At 43.4% G+C, this 24,554-nt stretch overlaps 1 protein-coding gene and 1 long non-coding RNA gene across 3 annotated transcripts in view; both read left to right on the top strand.

The window, feature by feature from the left end:
* Positions 1-24,554, top strand: part of LOC110957050 (DNA repair protein XRCC4-like) — a 47,841-nt gene that overhangs the window by 21,290 nt on the left and 1,997 nt on the right. For both annotated transcript variants that reach the window (XM_022202875.2, XM_022202873.2), the window contains exon 7: positions 4,949-5,090. In XM_022202875.2, coding sequence (XP_022058567.2) covers positions 4,949-5,090 — 142 coding nt within the window. The remainder of the gene's footprint in view (positions 1-4,948; positions 5,091-24,554) is intronic.
* Positions 5,100-24,552, top strand: LOC127530910 (uncharacterized). Its single transcript, XR_007937678.1, has 2 exons — positions 5,100-5,695; positions 12,017-24,552. It is a non-coding gene; the product is annotated as an uncharacterized LOC127530910 (long non-coding RNA).

Below are 24,554 nucleotides of genomic sequence, written 5' to 3'. Positions count from 1 at the left end.
TTTCTTTGCCATTTAAGATGACTTTATCAATAAGTTATTTGAGTCATTGATGAGACGTATGGATGCGGTCCTCCAAGCTCTGGAAGTCATATACAATATTAATTCTTTTTTGCAAGACACCATGACTTAATGTTCTGATGTTTTTGTAGCATATTTGTGTATTCAGAATAAAGTATATGTATAATTTCAACATTATTTTTGTATGCAACAAGACTTTTGTCCAAGCAAAATCGAACCTTTCTGTCCTAATTAAATGATAAAACTCAATGAATGATACAAAACTTTATTTTGGCATAATAAATATAATCTAGAGGGCTTTGTCATTCATATGAGCCATTTCTGATTCCAATTGATCAACTACAAGTCCAGTTGTTATTTGTTGTTCCTACAACTTACGAGAAGCGACGAGACTTTTGTCAGGGACTGTAGAACAACCACAAAGAGATGCAAAATGACCAAAAATGGGCATAAAATGACCACAAAGGCATGCATTAAAGCCACAGAAACACAAAATTGCCACAAAGCAACATATAGTAAGTATAAAGAGACACAAAATGTCCTCAGATTAAGACAAGAGGACCCCAGCATGACCACAAAGAAACACAAAATGTTCACAGAGATGACGTGTCCACAAAACACAAAATGAAAGCAGAGACATTAAAGTGATAACAAAGAGAAACAAAATGACCTTAGAGGACCTCAAATGACCATAAAGAGATGCAAACCAACTATGGAGAGCGATACAAAATGACCACAAAGAAACACAAAATGTCCGTAAGAGATGCAGTGTTCACAAAGACAAACAAAATGACCAGAGATGGACGCACAAAAAAACACAAAGCAACTCAAAATGACCACACAGATATAAAACGACCGCAAATGGACACAAAGTAACTACATAAATACACATAACGACCACAAAAAGATGCAAAACCACCAAAAATGGGCATAAAACAACTACAAAGAGACACGTTGATGCCACAAAAACACAAAGTGACCACAACACAACACATAATAAGCACAAAGAGACACAAAATGTCCACAAAGTGACGTCTTACGTCTCCTTTAAAGGGAATCTTGCTTCTGTGGTGTCTTTTCCACATCTGGTGTCTCATTGTCTCATTATTCATTCATGTTGTTTCTGTTATTTTTCATTGTGATGAATGAGCATGCTGAAAGATAAATAATGAGTCTTCAGACATGAGCTTTAATGCTTCACCTACAGACAGTGAGTTATTTTGTTTTAGGCACAACATTAACTCTCTGAACAAGACAGAGTAGCGCTGCTGCAGGTGTTAGTGTACTGATGGAAAACACCTGCTGAGACGTCACAGAGCAGTAACATTTCTCACTGGGACAATTCATATTTAGTGCTAAAGACAAGCAGGCAGTGACTGCATTAACATTAAAATCCCTCAGACTTAGTACATTATGAGTGTGGTTGTGATATTTTTGGGAGCTGTTGCACCAACGCTTGTGTTTTTCATGCCCAGAAACTGACTGTGACATCACTGTGGGGTTATGTAATGCAGAGCGGTGGGCCCCTATGAGCTTGACATCCCAAAACACCTTTAAATACAAGCAGCTTCTAATGTTGATGTTACACTTCATCAACCTCTAGACTTTTTGCTCCCAGACGGCCTGGATGTGATTAATGTACCGTCAGCGGGAGGGTAGATGTATAGGGCAGAAATGCAGAACGTGAAGGTTTTTAGGGGAGTTTCTAGCCTCCTCTCATCTGTTTGTGTCTGTCATTTTTCCACTTTCTAACAGCTAGGTTGAGCTTATTTGATGCTGTGTAGGTGACGTTGGTGTTCCCTGCTGGGCTTCCCCCTCCGCCTGATGAGGAGAAGCTCGCAGGACTGGTGTTGTTTCTGTTGCCACGACAATGACTCAGACAGCCAGCAGATGGAGGGAAGGGAGGGGACGAGGTGAAGGGAGTTTTGGGGAAATTGTACTTTTGTTATGTGTGTACGTGAGTCTGCTGCCACTGGTGAAAAGGCATTACATAGCAATCATGTACAGAACTTTTTAAAGGTTCCACCCAGTGAAAAACAACGGGGGACTAACTGTTCTACATTTCTTTCGGTTTCATTTGTGGCAGCATGATGGTGCTGACTGCAACAGATAGGAAGAAAAAAATTGATAGATAGATTGATTGTTTATTGTCAGTGCATATTCTTGTCCAACGAAATTTAGTTTGATAGTTGTCTTTGTCACAGCAGGATATACAATAATGTAAAACAATGCAGGGTGTAAAGTGCAAGTTCATCTTAGGCTTATAATGTGGCTTTTATAGCCCTGGGGAAAAAGCTGTTTTTAAGTCTTTCTGTCTGTGCCCTCATGACCCTGAGCCTGCCAGAGGGGAGGGTGTCAAAAAGGCATTGTCCGAGGTGCGTGTTGTCTGACCTGATCTTTTCAGCTCTGTTCCTCAGCCAGGCAGAATATATTTCTTCAGGGATGGGAGAGGGGCACCGATGATCTTTGGTGCGGTCCAGGTAATCCGTTGCTGGTTTGTCCTCTGTTCTGAGGTGCAGCTGGAGAACCATACCGTGCATCTGTGGCTCAGGACACTTTCTGTAATGCACTGGTAGAAACTGGTGAGGAGTTCTTGTGGGAGCCCACAAGAGTTGTGGAGTTCATGCCCTACTAGATTAGAGCTGCTTTCAAACACATTTAAAATATATCCTGTGAAAACTCAACCACATACAGGCCTTGGACCAAGGCCAAAGTGATTAACTAACATAAAATTAAAATGTTAAAACTTTGTGAAAGACACTACCTGTTGTTTTAGCAGGTTAGAAAGTTGAAGCAGAGAAACACTGAAAACTTTGCTTTAGCAGCAGTGACGAGTTCTTTTTGGACATCAACAACAGTCTGACTAAGAAAATAAACTCATGAATTCTAAAAGCACTGAAAACAAACTTTTTATATGGCAGCTACTTTCTTGTGTTGCTGACACCTGTCTGCTTTGTTATGGTTTGATTTTTCAGCGCAGAGTCTAGCAGGCAGCTTTTGCAGACTTCAGGCTTCAGAGTCAGTGTGTTGGTAGCAGACCGTGACAATGATGTGGAAACCAGATACAGTTCCGTACCAAATTCATCCTGCAGCAGAACAGTGATTTCAGACATCCAGTCAGAGTCATAGAGAAGATCAAGGCCTAATCTGAGCGTCATGGAGTCACACAAAGAGATACAAGAACTGTGGAAAGTTCTCAAACGTACTTGGAAACCTGTTTGGGATGTCATGAGATTGATATGAACTTGATGCAAAACTCCTGAAATGGTGTTTCTCCTCATGTTTCTGTGGTTCCGCTGGCAATGAAGGCAGCGTAGGGGTTCTATATATATGTAACAACAACATGTGGAGCTGCAGCAACAAAAAACACAACAAGAATTGTGAAGGAAGACATTATATATTTGGGTCGGTGATTTAAAAAAAAAAAAGTTTCAGGTCACGAAACGCCACAATATAAAAGGCTCAAAATTATCTGGACAGCTATATCCCATGAGACTGATGCTAAAAGTATGTTATGGAACAAGTAGTCCTAAACAAAAAACAGATTTTTTGTCTTTAGATTGCGACATCTGGGGTGCATGTAATATTGATTTTGTTGCAGCTAAATATGTTTTCCAGACCTGAAAATTTCATGTGCCTATCACCTCTACTAATGAAGTTATGAGGCTCAAAGTGCTGGAAAAAACAACACAAATTTAAACGTGAAATTTTAAACCCACCTTAAGTCCGTCAAGGGCCTGTAACTCCCACATTTTCCACCATCATTCACATCTTGTTCCTCCACTCTTTGACCCCTCCATCATGCTGATTTGTGGCTGATTTCAGAGACGCTCTGTTCTTTACACTCATCCTGAACGTTTGAGGTGATGACGGCTGAGGAGACGATTCACCAGCAGATGTTGGTGAGACCTCAGCTGCCTCATCTGAGGAACAGCATGTACAAAAAAACCAAATCCATCAGTGGTCGAGGTGAAAATGGACGTCTTGTATCGGTGTGTTTTAAAAGCTGCACACCTGGAAGTTTAAAACCACCGACGTTAAAGGGACGTTCCACCAAGAAACTGTTTTTGGCTCTGAGGGGAGCTTTTTATGTAACACTAATGATGCTGTAGAGACGCTGGATGGGTGGAAATTCAAAGACATTTACCAGGTAGGGAGCTGTACTGTGGGAAGTGTAATATCCAATATGTTGGAGTTTGACCCTAACAAGACTGACACTGTTCAGTGTGTTCTTTAAATATGGGGAAAGTTGTTGGATGGCTTGTGGTGATGTTTAGTTCAGATGTTCTTGGTTTCCAGAAGATGAATCCTGAACTGTGTGTTATCGAGTCACTTCTGACATAAGATTTCCTCTACACATTCATGATCCCTGCAGGAAGAACTCTGCTGACTTTAAATGACAAAACTCTCAGTGACTGTCTTTTATTAAGTCTTTTTGTTCCTTTGTTCTTTCCTAAGTCATAGTTTTTCTTAGTTTATTCTGTTTCTTTTCCATCTTTCTTTTTGTTGTTCTGTCTGTCTTTTTTGTACAGTCTTTTTCTGTCATTCTTTCTTTTTGTTTTCTTCTCATTCTTTCATTTAGTTGTTTTTCTTTTCTTTTCATCATGCTTTTTCTGATATTTGACTTTTTGAATTTATTTTTGTTTTTCTTTCTCTTTCTGTTGCTTTTCTTTCTGTTTTTGTCATTCTTTGATTCTTTCTCATCTTTCTTTCCTTCATTGTGATTCTTTTTTGTTTGTCAGTCTTTCAATCATCTTTTCTTGTTCTTCTTTTCTGTCTTTTTCTTCTTCCTCTCCATTCTCCCATCAGTGACAGGCAGTAGATACTGAGTGTACAAGGTTCATAGAAAATGCCTGTAAGACATGTATATTACTATAATTAAAGTATAATTTCACTCTGTGTCTCATGTTCTTACTCTTACTCTCGTCAGCGTCCTCTACTCCGAGCCCATTGGATGACAGCCTGCGTGACATCACAGATGTGGCTCCATCTCGAAAGCGTCGCTTCCGTCATCTTGGGGCTTTAGGACCCACAGTTAAGAGACTGGACCCAGAGACATCTCAGAGGACCAGGTATGTCTATAATGTTCATGTTTGTCACTCTTACTGTGGTGTGACAGTATGAGCAGCAGCAGATCTTCATTCACAGTGTTTCTGTTTTGCAGTTTGCAGCTCGTAAACCGCCTCAGTGTGATGATGCAGGCAGGGCGCGACATCTCCTCTAAAATGACACTCAGCCTGTTTAAATGCTCTTTATTGTCAGGCGTTAAATCCACCTCCCAACTTTACTGTGGAACAGAAATTATAGAAATCTACTGCCTCTTGTTTGTTAAAATTTCATTCCCCTCTCTCCAACCCCTCACTGTTCGCCTGAATGGGAAAATCAAACATCATAAAAATTCCCTGTCAGGGAATCTTCTTTATGTTGGGTAATTACACCCAGTGTGTAGAGCCGCTCTGCAATCTGACCCGCAGACCTGAACGTGACTGGAGGTCGACCCTCCAGTGCTCGCAACTACAAAAACCTCCAAACTGCCCCTGAGATGTACATGAAGAACACACAAAGCCTTCGTATAGCGGCTGTAAACTGCAGATTAACCACAATGCAATCAGTGATGTCGGTGTGTGAAGGAATGTGTGGGCTGCGTAGCCAAACAAACACTGCTAGTAGTGTGCATGTCACGCTCAGGGGTAGGAAGCGGTGCAAGAACTCGGATCAGGTGTGTTAATGGTTCTTTATTGCTAAAGGAGGGGAGTGTTTAGTGGAGGAAGGGTTGGCTGTGGGGGTTCGCAGGGCTGGGGATCTCGGCTGGGTTTTGGCTGTGGTTCAGGGCTTGGTCTGGGCTGTGGTTCCGGGGTCCGTCTCGGGCGTGGTTCGGTTCGTGGTCGTGGCTGTGGATGTCTCTTGGCTGTGGTTCTAGGCTCGGCCTGAATCGTGGTTCGGTTCGTGATCGTGGCTGTGGATTTCTCTTGGCTGTGGTTCTAGGCTCGGCCTGGGTCGTGGTTCGGGTCGTGGTCGTGGCTGTAGATTTCCCTTGGCTGTGGTTCTAGGCTCGGCCTGAATCGTGGTTCGGTTCGTGATCGTGGCTGTGGATTTCTCTGGGCTGACTGCCTGTGCTGGGTCCGGGATTCGTTCAGGCTGAGCAACTGGAACTGTGAAGGCAGACAGAGGACAAGAGATTTACTGTTCGTTGTTTTCAATTCCGATTTCAGAATATCTAGACAAGGATTCGTATGGCATGAGCTTTGGCTGGAGAGTCACTAACATGGTAGTCGTATAACAATCCGGCGTCGAATGAATGTCTGAACCGGCCTTTTATTGTCAGAGAGGTGTGATGGTGAATCTGAAACAGCTGCTCAGCCCGCCCTGCACCCTTGATGAGAGGAGTGGCCTCAGCTGATGCTGAAACCACTCTGACCTAATTATGGGAGAGAGAGTTGGGCCAGAGCACAACACAGACAGGCACAACATGGCACAAAAAACAAGGCTTGGTCTGGAGGACAACACAAAACCTGGAAAGAGTCCAGGAACCCAAGCAGTCAGGCCGAGAGTCATAACAGTACCCCCCCCTCAATGGGCGCCCCTCGGCGCCCTACAGGGCTTGTCAGGGTGGGCGCGGTGGAAGTCCCGAATGAGGGAGGGGTCCAGGATGCGGGCCTTGGGTACCCACAAACGCTCCTCTGGTCCATAACCCTCCCAGTCCACCAAATACTGCAGACCCCGACCCCGACGGCGGACATCCAGCAGCCGCGAAACCGTATACACCGGATCGCCATCCAGCATGCGAGGAGGCGGGGGGACGGGCACGGGAGGGGCCAGAGGGGCTTCCCGAACCGGTTTGATTTGAGACACATGAAACGTGGGATGAACTTTCAGTGACGGAGGTAAATCTAAACGAACAGCGACAGGATTAACGATTTTGGAAACGGTAAAGGGACCAATGAACCGGAGAGACAACTTCCTAGGACAGGCACGTAAAGGCAGATATTGAGTTTTTAACCAGACCTTCTGACCCGGGGTGTAGATCGGCGCCTCGGACCGATGACGATTCGCCAGATCCTGAGTACGGCGGGACGACCGGAGCAGGGCGGCACGTGCCCGACGCCAGGTGCGAGCGCACCGGCGGAGATGGGACCTGACCGAGGGTACCTCAATATCCTGCTCTTGTTCCGGAAACATGGGAGGTTGGTATCCATACACACACTGGAACGGAGAGAGACCCGTAGCGGCACTGGGGAGGGTATTATGGGCGTACTCCACCCAGGGGAGTTGTTTGCTCCAGGAACCCGGATCCTTTGATGACACGCATCTAAGGGCCGCTTCCATCGACTGATTCAGCCGCTCCGTCTGGCCATTGCTCTGGGGGTGAAAACCAGAAGATAAACTGACCGTGGCTCCAAGGGCCGAACAAAAAGACTTCCAAACCGCTGAAGTAAATTGCGGCCCACGGTCAGATACAATGTCTCTCGGGAGACCATGGGCACGAAAAACATGGTGAACCAATAAATCTGCGGTTTCTCTGGCCGAGGGAAGTTTCGGCAGAGGAATCAAATGAGCAAACTTTGAGAATCGATCAATTATAGACAAGATAACCGACTGACCGTGAGATGGAGGCAAACCCGTGACGAAGTCCAAGGCGATGTGCAACCAGGGTCGTCGAGGAATGACCAAAGGCCGAAGAAGACCTGGAGCAGACGCGGTGGAAGTCTTATTTTGTGCACAGACGGAGCAGGCGGCAACGAACTGGCGACAGTCTCCAGCCATGGAAGGCCACCAAAACCGCCTTTTAAGGTTCGATAAGGTTCTAAACTCCCCTGGGTGGCAGGCAAACTGGCTGGAGTGAGCCCACTGCAGGACTTCTGATCGGGCTGCTTCAGGAACGAACAAGGTTCCAGGAGGACCGGCCTCGGGGAACACCTGATCTTGCTGAGCTTTCTTGACCACTGACTCGATATTCCACGTGAGGCAAGCCAGGTGACAAGGAGAAAGAATGGGTTCTGGATTCTTAGGAAATGCCTCCTTTGAGGCGATGCGGGACAGCGCATCGGGTTTACCATTACTAGAACCGGGACGATATGCCAGAGTAAACTGAAACCTATCAAAAAATAAAGACCACCTGGCTTGCCTCGGGTTTAGTCTCTTGGCGGTCCGTAAGTACTGGAGGTTCTTATGGTCTGTCCAGACCAGAAACGGCACCTCTGCACCCTCCAGCCAGTGCCGCCACTCCTCCAGTGCCATCTTTACAGCCAACAACTCTCGGTTACCGACATCATAGTTTCTCTCCGCTGGTGAGAGTTTTCGGGAGAAGAACGCACAGGGGTGTAGCTTCCCATCTCCACCTGCACGCTGAGACAGCACCGCTCCTACTCCGGTGTCCGAGGCGTCGACCTCCACAATGAACTGTTGCGTGGGATCTGGCTGAACAAGAACAGGAGAGGAAACAAACTTAGATTTCAACGTGTTAAAGGCATGATTCGCTGCCGGAGACCAAACAAACGGACGTGAACTGGACGTGAGTGTTGTGAGGGGAGACGCAATCTGGCTGTAGTTCTGTATGAAGCGGCGATAGAAATTGGCGAAGCCCAGGAACCGCTGGAGCTGTTTGCGGTCCCCGGGCTCCGGCCAATCCGCCACCGCCGCCACCTTGGCAGGATCCATCCTGACCTCCCCCGCGGCAATGATGTAACCCAAGAAGGTCACCGACGACACGTGAAACACACATTTTTCGGCCTTGACAAAAAGCCGGTTCTCTAACAGCCGCTCGAGAACCTCTCTCACGTGTCGCCGGTGCTCCCCCAAGCCGCGGGAGAAGATCAGGATGTCATCAAGATACACGAAGACGCACCGGTTCAAGAAGTCCCTCAGGACGTCGTTCACCAGATGCTGGAAGACAGCCGGAGCATTCGTTAACCCGAAAGGCATAACGCAGTATTCAAAGTGACCAAATGGAGTGTTAAACGCTGTCTTCCATTCATCCCCCTCCCGCACCCGCACCAAGTGATAGGCATTTCGTAAGTCTAGCTTGGAAAAGACGGTGGCGCCATGCAATGGAGTAAAAGCGGAGTCGATAAGCGGTAAGGAATACTTGTTGCGAACCGTGATGTCGTTTAATTTTTTATAATCAACGCACGGTCGGAGTCCGCCGTCTTTTTTCCCCACAAAGAAGGTCCCCGCCCCGACTGGGGAAGTAGACGGACGTATTAAACCTGCGGCCAACGATTCCCTAATATAGTTCTCCATGGCTGATCTTTCCGGTTTCGAAAGATTATATAGCCTGCCATTCGGCAAAGGTGCACCCTCCAACAAGTCTATAGCACAGTCATAAGGTCGGTGTGGGGGCAAGGTCTTAGCTCGGTCTTTATCGAAAACATTAGCTAAATCATGGTATTCCGGTGGTACGCCAGATAGATCAGGGTTAAAAGACAGAGTTCTAGGCTCTGGGCAACCGGGGGTCTCTGCCGAACCCAGACATGATGCATAGCAGTCTGTACTCCATGTTAAAATCTTTCCCAGTTTCCAATCTATCTGAGGGTTGTGCTTACTTAACCAAGGATACCCCAAAACCACGGGCGAGTTCAAACCCGATAAAACATAAAAAGACAAGGTTTCAACATGGTTACCTGATGTCCGGAATGTAACTGGAAGGGTCCTGTCACTGACCTGGGCTAGGCGGCGACCGTTGAAAGCTACAGCACATAGAGGCATCTTAATGCATTCTGTAGGCAAAGATAAACGTCTAACTAAGGTCACATCAATAAAGTTACCCTCCGCTCCGGAGTCAATGAGAGCTTCCACCGGTGTTTGGGATCCCTCCCAGTGAAGAGAGGAAGAAACCAAAAGGTGTGTTAGCACAGGGGAGACTGATGCCTGGCTCACCCGGATCTCCCCAGACCTAGGTGAGCCGGGTCTTTTCCCGGCCGGGATGGGCAAACGGCCACTAGGTGGCCCCTCTCGCCACAATAAAAACATGCCCCTCTCCTGATGCGCTCCGCTCGTTCCTCCGGAGAGAGGCGGGCCCTTCCGAGCTGCATGGGCTCCTCGCTCATGGTTGTAGCGGATCTGGCTGGCGGAACCCTTCGTGGAGGTGGGGTAGATGGAATCGTCGGAATGTAATCTCCGGGTCGTGGTTGCGCAGCGAGGGTAGAGCGCGTCGCCTGCAGGTGGGTAACTCTCTTTTCTCGCCTTCTCTCTCGTAGTCTATTATCCAAGCTGATGGCTTGATCTATAAGCGTGTTCAGATCCGCTGCTTCATCTCGGCGGGCCAGTTCATCCTTTAATTCCTCCGAGAGACCACGAAGAAACTGGTACCGGAGGGTCGAGTCGGTCCAGTCCACCTCAGCTGCTAACGTCCGGAACTCTACCGCGTAGGTGGCCACACTTTGATCCCCCTGAAGCAGGTTACCCAGTCTTTTCATGGCTTCCGCTCCTCGTACTGGGTGATCGAATGCCCGCTTCATCTCTTCTATGAAGGTCGCGTATGAGGCGCACGCGGGACGTTTATTCTGCCAGACCGCCGAGCCCCATCGAAGCGCTGAACCCTTCAACAGGCTCAGAGTGTAAGATATTTTCTGTTCGTCGGTGCGAAATTTCTGTGGCTGAGTGCTAAAAACTAATGATACCTGCATCAGGAAGTCTCCACAGGCTCCCTGATCCCCAGCGTATCGCTCCGGGTCTGGTATCTTGGGTTCCGGAGCCCAGTTCGGGGTTAACATAGCTTGGTCATTGCTGAGAGATGGGGGGTTCGGCGGAGGAGCTGGGGAAGCTGGAGGGGGCTGCGGGTTTGAGAGTCGAGCGAGAGCGGCGGTGATCTGGTGCAGCTGGGTACTCATGTCCCCCGATCGGTTGTTCAGAAGCTGACAAGTTGCTCCAAGCTCCTGAAGCGCTTGACTGTGCTGTTCCAGCACCGTGGGAGCTGAGGATATCTGCGTCATGTGGTCGGACAGGGTCTGGAGTTGGGCCGAAACCTGGTTCCCCGCTTCCACCAGATCCTTCAAGGTCTTACTGTGCTGTCCTAGAAGTTGACCATGGATGGCAACAGCCTGGAGGACCTGGGCGGGGTTTGGTTCTTCGGGACCTGAGTTCTCCGCTTCCATTGTGGCCGGATTGTTCTGTCACGCTCAGGGGTAGGAAGCGGTGCAAGAACTCGGATCAGGTGTGTTAATGGTTCTTTATTGCTAAAGGAGGGGAGTGTTTAGTGGAGGAAGGGTTGGCTGTGGGGGTTCGCAGGGCTGGGGATCTCGGCTGGGTTTTGGCTGTGGTTCAGGGCTTGGTCTGGGCTGTGGTTCCGGGGTCCGTCTCGGGCGTGGTTCGGTTCGTGGTCGTGGCTGTGGATGTCTCTTGGCTGTGGTTCTAGGCTCGGCCTGAATCGTGGTTCGGTTCGTGATCGTGGCTGTGGATTTCTCTTGGCTGTGGTTCTAGGCTCGGCCTGGGTCGTGGTTCGGGTCGTGGTCGTGGCTGTAGATTTCCCTTGGCTGTGGTTCTAGGCTCGGCCTGAATCGTGGTTCGGTTCGTGATCGTGGCTGTGGATTTCTCTGGGCTGACTGCCTGTGCTGGGTCCGGGATTCGTTCAGGCTGAGCAACTGGAACTGTGAAGGCAGACAGAGGACAAGAGATTTACTGTTCGTTGTTTTCAATTCCGATTTCAGAATATCTAGACAAGGATTCGTATGGCATGAGCTTTGGCTGGAGAGTCACTAACATGGTAGTCGTATAACAATCCGGCGTCGAATGAATGTCTGAACCGGCCTTTTATTGTCAGAGAGGTGTGATGGTGAATCTGAAACAGCTGCTCAGCCCGCCCTGCACCCTTGATGAGAGGAGTGGCCTCAGCTGATGCTGAAACCACTCTGACCTAATTATGGGAGAGAGAGTTGGGCCAGAGCACAACACAGACAGGCACAACATGGCACAAAAAACAAGGCTTGGTCTGGAGGACAACACAAAACCTGGAAAGAGTCCAGGAACCCAAGCAGTCAGGCCGAGAGTCATAACAGTGCAGGCCATAACTTTAGCTCTAATAATTAAAACTGCAATTATTTGGATCATTTAATGTGTGAAAGGTTAAAAAGGTAACCGAAATTTTTTTTTCTCCTTTAAAAAATGTTTCTCTTGTTTCATTTAGCAGTTAGATATTGTTATATTTTTATTCCGTGTTTAAAAATTAAATTGCATTATATGAATCAACTTCTGCAAACAAGACAACTGATTATGATGAAATTAACTGAATTAGCTATGATTCTTTGCTGGTTTATTTGCTGCTGTTGCAGACCTTGAAGGTTTATATTATGAATACAAAGCAGAGTTTTGTTTGTTTGTGGTTCAGCTCACCAGAGGCCAGCACTAGAGGGCAAATTCAACATACCCAGCGTGTCTTTTGGTTGCCTGGCCTCACTAAACTCTACAACCAGTGTTTTGCTAAGTGGTCACATGAAGCTAGTTTTCAACTCAGGGATTCCTGAACTTGGCTGTGGGCGCTTTCACATAAAGAGATGGCAACAGATGACCAGCCACAAACATGGACAGGTCTACTGGCACCAGAGTGAGAAATTTTACAAACCACAAGTAAATTATAATATTACAGAAATATGAAGATTTTAAGCACACAATACAGACTAAAAGTTATGCAGCTATGGCAGCCAAAACCGCAGAGAAAACTGTTAAAAAAAATCCTCTCTGGTTTTATGTGGGTTAACAGGCTTATAAATATTACAATATTGTGTATTCTATTAAATGATGATTTTTTTGCCTAGATGTATTCTGAAACAGTTATAGCCTTAATCTTTCAGCTGACCCTTTGGCAATGTTAAACAGTTTTGGGAGCAAGTAAAAAATTAATATTCAACTCATTATTCAAAGCCTTAAGTAGGCTAACTCTATCGTAAAGAAGGCTACAAATAAATATGTCCAACTAACTATAATCCTAAATTAATATGAGGAGTTTAAAATCTAATATAGGCTAAAAACAGAACAACTGCTGCAGCCAAAGTCAGGAAGTGAAAGTCTGAGTGAATGTGTAAATAATACGCCTATCATGCAATATCACTGTCCCTTTGTGGAGAAGTTGTTCTGAGAAAGATTTGGGATTATAACACCAGACAACGACACTTAGAACAGTGAAATAGCTTTTAAATTGCTTGCAGCTCTGAAACCCTTTCCACTGACTACATGTACGTTGAGCTTCCTGGGATCTTCCAGGAACAATGATGCTGTTTTCCAAGAGAAATGATTGGTGAGTAGAAGATGGATAGGAGGAACTACACTATGATGCAGCTAGACAGGTGCAGTTCACTCAGACAGGTGTGATTCCAAAAGTTGGAAAATACTGAAAACAATATGTTAGATTTACTTAAATTGTAACTAAGTGATTTTATCTGCATGGACCATTATCTTGGGCAAAGTTTTCTATGAGAGGAAAGCATTTTAAATGTCAATACTGCAGTCGAAACCAAAATAAGGATCGTGATTGACATTTGTTTAATTTTGCAGCTGTGTACTGTCTTAGCTGTTGTAATTGAATGTCGTACATTTTCCTCTTCACTGGCTCAGTCAGTACATCACTGCAAACTGTACCCTCATCTTCAAGAGTATCTGAGTCAGTACTTCTCCATCTCCACCAGCCTCTTTCTCTCTCCCCTCATTGTTTTTTCAAATAATCACCCACAGATTGCTTCGTCTTTAGAGAATGCATAAGCTAAATGGACTGTTCTTGTGTCAGGTAGTGACAGACTGAATCTGCAAAGGAGGGCCACTTTCCACCTCTATGGCTAACATAGCAGCTTCCCATGCCAACTGAAGGGACCCCAAAACAGCCTGTTGATGACCAAGCGCTTGCATAAATGGGACCACGTATAATTTTAACTCGCACGCTCTCAAAAACGTCTTCCTATATGCAAATCCAGGAGCACAGAAAACGAAGCACTTTGACCTTTTTCCAGTTTTGAGCTCCTGCAGCAGCAGTTCTCATCCAGGGAGAAAGGCCAGCTGAACACCTTAAGGGCATTATCATATTTACAGCCTCCCTCTGGGAAGGAATATCGAATTCAGCTCTCCTTGGGTTTATAGGTGATAAAAGACCCGTGCTGTCCTGCAGGTTTATGATTCCCGCTGCTGGGCTTCAGGATTCTGTGTTTTCTATGCAAGTGTGTGTTTTATCTCTTTAAGCACACTGTGGCTTCGGGCAGATCAGCTGCTGATCACTAGTGGAGTTCGCCTCAGGATAAAAGACCTTTCCCTCTCTGGGCTTTATGTGAACACACAGCTCCACTAATGAGGCAGTGGAAAACATTAGTGTTTGTCCGTCTAACCTTCAGTGTCTGCTGCTGTTCTGTACCCACAAATGATTGTTGTCCACTGCCTGAAAAGACAATATATATATTCTGGGAATTGAATTCCTGAATGGACATAGTACCAGTTTACCTCTGTGTTTGTATTTAGCTCAAAGTGTCTCAGCTAAGGAATGTTTTCAGTGTGTTTATAGTGAATCTTTTCGAAACAGTCAGTCCAATTCAAGATACAGGAGTTTCTGGAGGTTCCTGTGACATGTTCTGCAGCCACGGAAAGAAAGAAATTCATGAAGACTGAGAAAGAGTTTCCTGACATTTTTACTGCAAAAACGAATCGGGGCGGGGGGGGACCTGCCAAAGAGCCAAGAAAAATTACAGCTGTTACAGATATTGAGCTCAAAAATGCTAAATGAAAAGCGAAAGTGATTTTGAGCTTCAAAAGACAGGACAGAGTGCAGCTGCTTTCCACCTAAATGTATTGCGCGTTTACCAGATTTCCAGAAAATCTGCAAAATACAGTGTTGATTAAAACCAATAGAACAGCAGGTAGTGCTTCCGCTGAGAAGAATACATAGGCGAACCTGTAATGGTGAAATCTATGCGTCATTCCGTGAAGATCTGCTGTTTTCATTCATCTCCTCAGTAGTATGAAGCTTCTGCAGATTTGAAGTCACATTCTTCATGTTGGCTCCAAGGACATTTTAGTAATTGTTTACTGATTTACATTGGTTACTTATTGTACAGTTTATTGGCTCAGCTACTTGTTGCCATAGTTATTTTAATGGGAAGCACTCTTTGCCACAGTAATGTCGCTGTTGCAAACATCCCTCAGCCTGAATCAGGCTTTTACAGTTAAATCTAAATGTCTCAACAGCTGGATCCTGCTGCTGTTTGATGTTGCAGGAATTTAATAGAGTTAGAGAAAAAACGACTACAAATAACTGTAAGCAACAAACTAAACTTTAGCTCCTGTTAGTCAAAACATGATTACTTTCATTATTAGTGAGTCTCATTATTACTCCGCTAAGGGATGAGGTGGAGTTATGTAACGATCAGCGTTGGTTTGTCTGTCTGTTAGCAGCATTACTCAAACATGAAATAACAGATTTGGATGAAATTGTCAAGGACGGTCAGAAATGACACAAGGACATTTTGGCAGTGATGCGTCTTCTAGTCTGGATCCCTGGATTTATTAAAGATTTATGTACCATTGCGAGATAGCAGCACAGCGCCACTGTATCCATGACTACAAGTGAACACTATGTGAGCTGCCTGCTGATGATCACATGATTGTGATCCTACTACAAATCGACTGCTGTCAACCACAAATTTTTTAAAGATTTCATCCGTCAGAAATCATACAACGACTGAGCAGCCTTGGCAGAGCAATGTGCTCTCTGAGTGCTTTTCTTGCTCTGACCTGTTACAAGCTGCATTTTTACAAACCCAGTATCTTATATTTCACTTTGTGTTATGAAATTGTAGGGCAAAGAGCGAGACTTTGTCTTGCATGCATAGCATTTACACCATCTTGACCTGCAAGAAGGCAGGAGGGTATCAGAGTGGCAGAAGAGATTTCAGGTGTGGTTGTGACCTTCCCTTGGTGGCAACTGTCGTTTTTTCCGAAAACCGAAAACGTTTGCAGTGTATCAGGAGTTTTGGGGAACTTTTCTTGCTTCCAATCAGGTGGATGGGAGCACATCTTATGATTGATTGCAAGATATTCAGATCTGGGTTGTACATATTAGTATATTTAGTGTATCAGTTAAACAAATGGAAAGACTTTAGTGATAAAGAAATAGTGATGGACTAATAGTATTGCAGAGAAGTGTTTTCTATCAGAAAATGTTTCTCTGAAAAGTTCACTTTCTGAACCCCAAAATCAGTTTTCAGGTTTCAAAGGCGCATTTACTCGACAAAATGACACTATTTATCAGCCCAAAACTGTAAAACAAAGATAGACTGAACAATCAGATTTTCAATTTTAATGCAGCATAGCTCAAAATCAATACACAGGAGCAAGTTTTGAAAGATACGTTCAGCAAAGTGAAACATGTTTCTACAGCTGATGACCAGAGTCGTATGAAAAGGTTTGTAGAGGTGGTAAAAATGTAAATGGTTAAATATCTGTTACAGTGGTGGAAAAAAGTTTTCAGACACCCTTAAAATTTTATGTATTTTAAATCTCAAATATTATGAGACATATTTGTGGAAAAATCCTTTTTTGTATTTCAAAGGTGTGTCTGCATTAGACACAAACAAATACAAAGAATATTTCTTTTGTTTATTGTTTCCAAGAAAAACTAACAAAACTGAATTCTACCAAAATGACTCAATACTAAAAATTCATATTTTTTTGGAACCAGTCAATTTCAAGGCTAATTTTAAGATGATATCTGAAAAAAAATTCTACCACTATGGTTATTCTTATCACTTGTCAACATTTTGAAAAGTTTTTTTATTATTATTTTTTTTTTACAATATAGATAATCAAAGAAATGAAACTTTGTATGGTTTGTGGAATTATAACTGCCATAAGACATGTCTATGCTTCTAGTCATGATTGTTCTGTTTCCATAGAGATGTTACTTCACATTGCTGTGAGTCCACAGTAAGCAAAAAGAAAATGCCCAGAAACTGTTTGGGTCAGAGGGTTCAACAAGTTAAAACTGTTAGTTTTGTAATCAGGGTTGCCTGATGTTCAGGCCGTTGCAGATTTAGTAGAATCAGCTCCTGATACAAATTAAACGTGTTGATTTAGACGTGTGCATCCACGTAAAAGAGACCTCACAGATGGATGCAGATGAGTTGAAAATGTGTTTTTTCATAACTGTAATTTGTTGGACATCAGTGAATGCCGTCATTCTCTGGGGGAACACAGTTCAGGAGGGGATTTCTAAAGGAGGTCTAGGACATGATCTGTGGAGCCAAAGTCAATCACTGGCCTCAAAGAAACAATTATGCAACTCTCTTCTATTTTGCCGTCTGTTGTTTCTGTGTGTCCACACTCACAGTCAGACCAGCGCACAGCTCCAAAGCATCCAAAACTTCACAATACCACTGCTCTTGTGCCCGTATCTCCCATGCGCCAGCTTCTTTTTGGATGTGGCCGTTTAGAAAATACTCCAAAGACATGTCTCAATCCCACTCTGTTTCTGTAGCGATTCTCCGACAGAGGGTGAATACACGGCGTCCAGGGCTCTCCCAGTGCCAGCCACTGCGAGCTGTGCCACATGCAGATGGCCCCAAGTGTTGCCATCCATCCCCAGCTGCTGTCTGTGGTGGTGCCCATTACCGGGGCTTATCACTGGCCCCGACTGCTGCAACAAGAATCAGCAGTGAGCTGATGAGCAGCTGTGGCTGGGTGTTTGATCGCTGCCCCCCCTCTGAGCTGGCTGCAGGAGGCCGGTGTTAACGTGGGGGGTTCAAGGCTGCTGGCAGTCCCACACCAGCTATTGTTTTCCCCATTTCCATCAAGCCTTAATGTCTTTTTACAAGGACAGAGGAGCAGAAAGCTAACGGAGCCAGAGTAGAAATAAATGAAGGCCACATGAACAGAAGCAGAAGGAAAGAGGAGGCATTGCTCAACATTCTGGGACGTAGCTTATGTGCTTATTCTTTTTTTGAGAAAAATGAAAAGATTGTTTGTGCTTCTGTAAGTAAAACAAATTCATTTTTCCTAATACATGCCTCAAAGTTAAAGCAGTTTGGCTGGGATGCACATGAAACTCCTTTGATTTCATCATGAGCACAGCTTCATAGAAAACCGTGTAGAAAATGTAAAAGTTACAAAACAAGATTGTGAACACAAAAACACGAGGGGAGAAGATAAATAGCTGTAAGTGAAAGCTAAACAAGCATCTGCAGTTTAAACATGTTCCCATTTAGATTTGGGGGGCTGATGAAATTTTGCATCTTTATTGCTGCATTTTGACCACAAATTAGCCAACTAATGCTGTGTTCAAACCACAGACTTTATATAGAGATGTTTGAACCCTCCGTGACGTCACCCTTAGGTGTCCTGAACATTGGTTTTTGAAGCTCAGAGTGGCAGCTCTGACCATCTTCATCCTGGCTAACTCTCAGTTAATCCAAAATATAATCAAAAGGTGAACAGTTACAGGTTGTAGATACAAGAGTTAGATGTAAAAGTTAAAATTCCAGGAGCCAAGAAGCTCATTAATTCACACTTTGTTTAACCCTCTGAACTCCAAAATCCTCTAATGGGTTTGAAGGAATGTTGTCTCTTATTTTAAACATCTTGCTAAAATGGCACCATTAATTTGCCAGACACAAAGAATAAACTCTGAATCATCTGATTTTCAATTCTTTGAAGTTGCATCAGGAAAAGAAGCAAAACCTACATTTAATCTTGTGATATTTTTTCCAAATCACATTGTTCTACATTTTGCAACCAAAAATAACATGTTTGCACCTGATCCTGTAAAGCAACCAAAAAACATTGTGAGCTCCTCAGAGCAGCTAATTCTCCAAGGCTGACTAAACTGTCACCAACATTCATATAAGAAAAAAATCAGAGTTTTCAGTTGAACTGCAGGCTGTGTTTACATAGAACAGAAAGGAGATCATGAGAGAGATGGAAAATAAAACATTCAGCATAGTGAAACATCTTTGTAGGGTTGAGTAGTGTGAAAACATTTGTAGTGGATATAAAAATGGAAAGAATTAAATAACTATAGTATGTAGAGCCTCTGCTTTTTTCTCTTTTTTGGAGCCAGTAGGCACAAAACTGTTGGGTATCATGATTGCAGGTCTTTTCGTTTGTTGTAAATAAAGATATTGGACTTCGGCTAGTTTTTCTTTTGTTCTGATTTGTGCCATTGTGACTGTCATACCGCACAGAAGAGCTCTCTGGATTCTCTCCTTTCAGTTGTTGTTATGCTGTTTCCATAGAGGTGCAGGACTTTATATAGCCGTTAAAAATACGCCTATAGTGATGAAAAAGGGGAGCAGAAAACACCCAGAAATTGCTGAAGTTCAGATAGTTAATATGTACAAAAATAGAAGTGTGCAAACAGCAGCTTGTGGTTTTAGGGTGTTTACCCAGAAAGACTTGATGGATATAACAAATTACATACAACATGTTAATAAAGGAGGGCTGCAGAGTGGTGTAGTGGTTAGCACTTTTGCCTTGCCGCAAGAAGATCCCCTTTTGGATCTTTCTGGGATCGTTCTGCATGGAGTTTGCATGTTCTCCCTGTGCATGCATGGCTTTTCTCCGGGCACTCCGGCTTCCTCCCACAGTCCAAAAATATGCTGAGGTTAATTGGTTACTCTAAATTGCCCGTAGGTGTGAATGTGAGTGTGATTGTTTGTCTGTATATGTAGCCCTGAGACAGACTGGCGATCTGTCCAGGGTGTCCCCTGCCTTCGCCCGAGTCAGCTGGGATAGGCTCCAGCACCCCCCTGCGACCCTAGTGAGGACAAAGCGGTGTATAGAGAATGGATGGATGGATGTTAATAAAGGCTTTTTAGAGTTGTAGTTTTAAGTATGGCCACAATCTTGGAACTTTTTTCCATTGATGGAATTGTGTGTTTAACACTTCCTCAGAAGTTCTGTGAACATCTGATCTTGAAATTCTCTTTTTTTTCACTCATTTTACTTTCTTTTAACATGTTAAGCGTTTGTGTACTCAGAGGACAGTTTTCCCATGAAAGGAAACTCAAAGAAAGTTACAGTGAAACACTCCCTCCTCTTTACGCATGGACTGGTTCTGTAAACTATCAAACATTGCTCCCAGCCATCGCAGATAATCACTACAAGACATGGCACTGCCAGTGTGTTTGCATTCTGCTTTACAGTGGATCAGCACAGGGTTTTCATGATCTAACTTGGCTCTGAACTATATCACATGAATATAAATTTAGTAAACAGCAGAGGTTACCTTGGTCACACATATGGCCTGTGGGCCAAAATCGGCCTGCCAGAGGGTCCAGTCCGGCCTGCAGGGTGATTTTGCAAAGTGTAACAATTACAGAGAAGACATTAACTGCAAATTGTAAATTTGTGAAACTGTAAATGGTACATAATTTGTAGACCTGAAGTCATTTTCAATATAAAGTGAAATACTAGATTGTAAGCTGTAATGTGTAAATGACAAACTGAGTCATAGTATTGCTAAAATTCAGCCTATTTTCTTAAGAAATTTCAGGTTAGTAATGTTTGGTAGAAAAATAATTCATTTAATGTGAACATTTTCAGAATGTACTTTTTTGCACTAAAAAGGGAAAAATTGGGAATTGTGGTTATTTATGAGTTATTTAGTTAGGATTTTACTGGTCTGGCCCACGAGATCAAATTGGGCTGTTTGCGGCCCCTGAACTAAAATGAGTTTGACACCTCTACCTTAAACCCACTGACAGTTCCATGATGGTTGCTTCACAAATATGATGATTTTGAGTTGTAATTATTTATAGACTTAAACTTTTTCAGAGCTCTCAAAAATTATACTTTAAAATTTTTTTCAAACTTTTTTTATTATGATTGAGTGAACTGAAACTATAAATAATGTTAACAATGCTGAATGTATCGTCTAATAACTTACTCCTTTGTATACTGTTTTGAGACATTTTTTAAACAAAATTTGCATCCCAGTATGTTTTATTTTCCTCTCAGTCTCTATCGTGTAGTCTTATCTCTGCTCTGTATGAACACAACCTGCAGTTCAACTGAAAATTCAGAATTTTTAACCGTTGACTACAGCTCAGTCATTTATAGAGAATTGTTTGTGGTGAGGAGTGCAGATTATTTTTTAGTTTTTACAGAATGCTACACAAACACTTTGAATTAAAATTCAAATGTAAGATTTTAATTAAATCCCGCCAATTTTACATTTGGATAATTATTCTGCTGAAACTGTATCATAAAATGCATTCAATGACTGTTTCTATCTGTTTGTTTTTTTGCAGTTTCTTGCAAGCAAATGGTTAAGATGGGGTTCAAATGGTTCTTTTCTCTTTTTGACTTTGGAAAAATCTGAGGGATGCTGTTTTGTAGCTTTGTGCATGTTTATTTTCTGTCTCACTGTGTTTATTTCATCATAGATTTAAAGTAAATTTGGAGTTAATTCCAAGAGTAACGGCTTCGTAGTTGTGCTGAGGAACTTTTAGTTTTTTACAGGATCTGGGGCAAACACTTTAATTTTACTATCGCACATGGTACATTCAGTGGCAATCTGAAACATGAAAATCTGACAATTCTATTTTATTTTAATGATTTCAAACCTTTAACATGGATGCAGATTTTGGAGATGTTGCAGTATGGATGTTGTCAGTGTCATTTTTTCTTTACCGTGGGCACCACAAAGGACATCAGTTCTGCTGACCTGTGGTGGATGTTTCTTCCTGCTCAGCTCAGTTTTGAAGCTACAACTTGCTCATAATTGGCGTTCGTGCTGCAGCTCTGGTACGTCACCACACCAGCTCTGTGTGGGGCCTCATGCGTGCCCGCCACCACCTGAGCTTAACCTCACCTCTCAGGGTTGAACTCGCTCTCGTCACGTCCCCCTCCAATGAGTCTGCGGTGGTCCTTCGTGGCGGCATAGAACAGCTCCCCTCTTCACTGAAACACGTCTCCTGTTTCCTCTTAACTGGTTCCAGCAGTGCAGCAGTGTTTGTCATCCAGTTGGTAATGATTTAAACAAGCTCGGGGCCTCCCTTCTCCTCTCCGTTCTCACACCGGCCTTTTCTTCTCATTCCTGTTCGGCTAATCGTCGTCACAGCCGGGCTGGATTGGAGGGAGGACGACTATTTGCAATCTTGTGTTCTCGTTTTTCTCCAGAAAGCAGTTCAAGACTTAAAGCACAAGATGCTTGTGATGGTTGTGGGTGGTCCTCTGATCACCTTGGAATCAGATTTATTATAATAATACATTATGATTATAATGACATCAATATGAAGTGAGTACACCCCCGTGCACTCTCACACCTGTCTGTCGCCAGTATTTATATGTCTTCTACTTCTACTACTTCTACTTTTCTCTGAAATACCCCAAAGTCAGGTGACATATTTGACCAGGTCATCGTTTCCAGTTTGTTCTTTATAAACTTTTTGTGCTTTAAATCATTATCATGCTGGAATGTTCCTTTTCTGCCAAGCTTCTGTAGATTGGATGTCATCTTGTCCGCCACTATTTTGGAATATCCACAGGCATTGATGACCTGTCCTTATATCATCACACTCGCACCTCCATGCTTCGCTGTCAGGACGATGTATTTGTTGTAGTAGCCCTGGTCAGATTCATACTAAACATGCTGGACCCCATCCAAGTCGAGCAAATTTATCTTGACCTCATCTAACCAAAGACTGCACTCCCAACATTCATCAGGGTTCTTTTCATGTGTATGTTTTTTTTTTTTTAGAAGGTTTGAAAATTCTATGCAAACAGCAAGTAACAGTTTTGTTCTTGATGCTGTCCATAGAAGTTGATATCAAGAACCGTCTGATCTGTCGCAGAAACTCTGATTTCTATTGATAATCCCTGTGTCAAGCCTGAAGCAGCTGCCTGTGTGTCTTTTGTGAAAGTAGTGCACTGCTTGTGGCGTCATTTTAGGAGGACGACCACTTTGGCTCTGATTACCCCGTGATTACTGCTGCAACTGTGTTTGATTTTTACGTTAGTCGGTAACAAGTCCTTCTGTATCCTCTTCCATCTTTTTTCAAATTTCACAATCCGATGTTTCAGTTCCTCGGGCAATTGGAGGCATGATGTAGACATGCAGATAGACACAGGTTTTCCCAGCTCATTTTATAATATATACAGCACCCTCCATAATTATTGGCACCCCTGGTCAAGATATGTTCTTTAGCTTCTAATAAATTCAGTTATTTTCTAAGTGATATAGGACCACAATGGAAAAACAGAGGAAAATCCAACCTTTAATTAAACTGCATTTATTCAGTGGGGGAAAAAAAATCACACATTAAGAAATAATTCTTTTACATCAAATCATGTGTGCCACAATTATTAGCACCCCTGATGTTAATACTTTGTACCACCTCCTTTTGCCAACAAAGAGCACCTATGCTTCTCTTATAATACATTTTTCAACAATTTTCAGTGTGAGAGTGTGCTTCTGCAATAAAAATTGAATTTATTTTAAGGTTTTCAACACATCTTAACCAGGGGTGCCAATAATTATGGAGGGCTCTGTACGCTCATGCAGTTAGCCTAGTTGGAAATCACAGATGTACACAACATTACCACAAAGAAACACAACACAACCATGAACAGAAAATTGCCACAGGGAGATGCAAATTGACCACAAAGAGACAAAACAACCACGAGATGAATGATATAATTTTGAGGTCTATGACATTTAAATATTTATTGTACAGGGGTGTATTCATTCCTGTTTGCTGTAATTGACTGCCCAGCACATGGGCACTTGTAAAAGGCAAATTTTTCATCTTTCCATGGCCTAAAGTCCACAAAAGTGTTGAAGGCAGAGTCAAGCCAGGTCTTTCACTCTGTTTCCAGTCTTTGTGCTAAGCTAATGGCTCATAGACTTCAGGGGGGTATCAGCCTTCTCATCTAACTTTTGGCAGGAAGTTGTATTTCCCATCCAGCCAAACTATTCTTTAATTTGAGATCTCTTTTAATAAAAACAGAGATTTTGCAGAGAAGTTTACAAGATGAGGAAGACTTGAGCCTCTGAGGATAAAGCACTGGTCACCAGTTGGCCTACATTTGTGTTTTCCTTCTCAGTTTCTCTCCCTTGATCCCCTCTTGCCCTCCTTTTTTTGCTACCCACTGTGCATCATTGATCCTCCCTTCATCCGTTCTATCTCCACTCATGGTGTCAGCAGGGTTTCTGGAGGGTTTAAAAAATGTATTTTTAAGACTGTAGTATCACATACAGTTGTGTTTGTTTTGTCATTCTTCATGATAAGATTTAAACAGTAAAGACTGAAAATGGTTAATAATGACAGGATTGTGCTGACATTAATATCTCATTGTTTTGAGAACTTTGCAGCTATATGTAGTAATTAACATTCCTGGTTGACATAATTGATCAATAGCAGGACCCAGACCTGTGATCAGTGGCCTGAGGAGCCAGGTGTTAGGTTTCTTTTTTAAAAAAAGTCATAGAGCTCTGTTAAGACAGGCACAACTAATCCCAGTATTCCAAAAAGCAACGTAAAATGGCCACAAAAAGACACTAAATAACCATAAAGAGACGCACACTGACAATGAAGCAATGCAAAACAACAGACAAGATGCAGCATGATTGA

This window comes from Acanthochromis polyacanthus, chromosome 18, assembly GCF_021347895.1.
Source record: "Acanthochromis polyacanthus isolate Apoly-LR-REF ecotype Palm Island chromosome 18, KAUST_Apoly_ChrSc, whole genome shotgun sequence".
NCBI lineage: Eukaryota > Metazoa > Chordata > Actinopteri > Pomacentridae > Acanthochromis > Acanthochromis polyacanthus.
The sequence above is the reverse complement of the archived record's forward strand: the minus strand, read 5'-3'. Positions and strand labels throughout refer to the sequence as shown.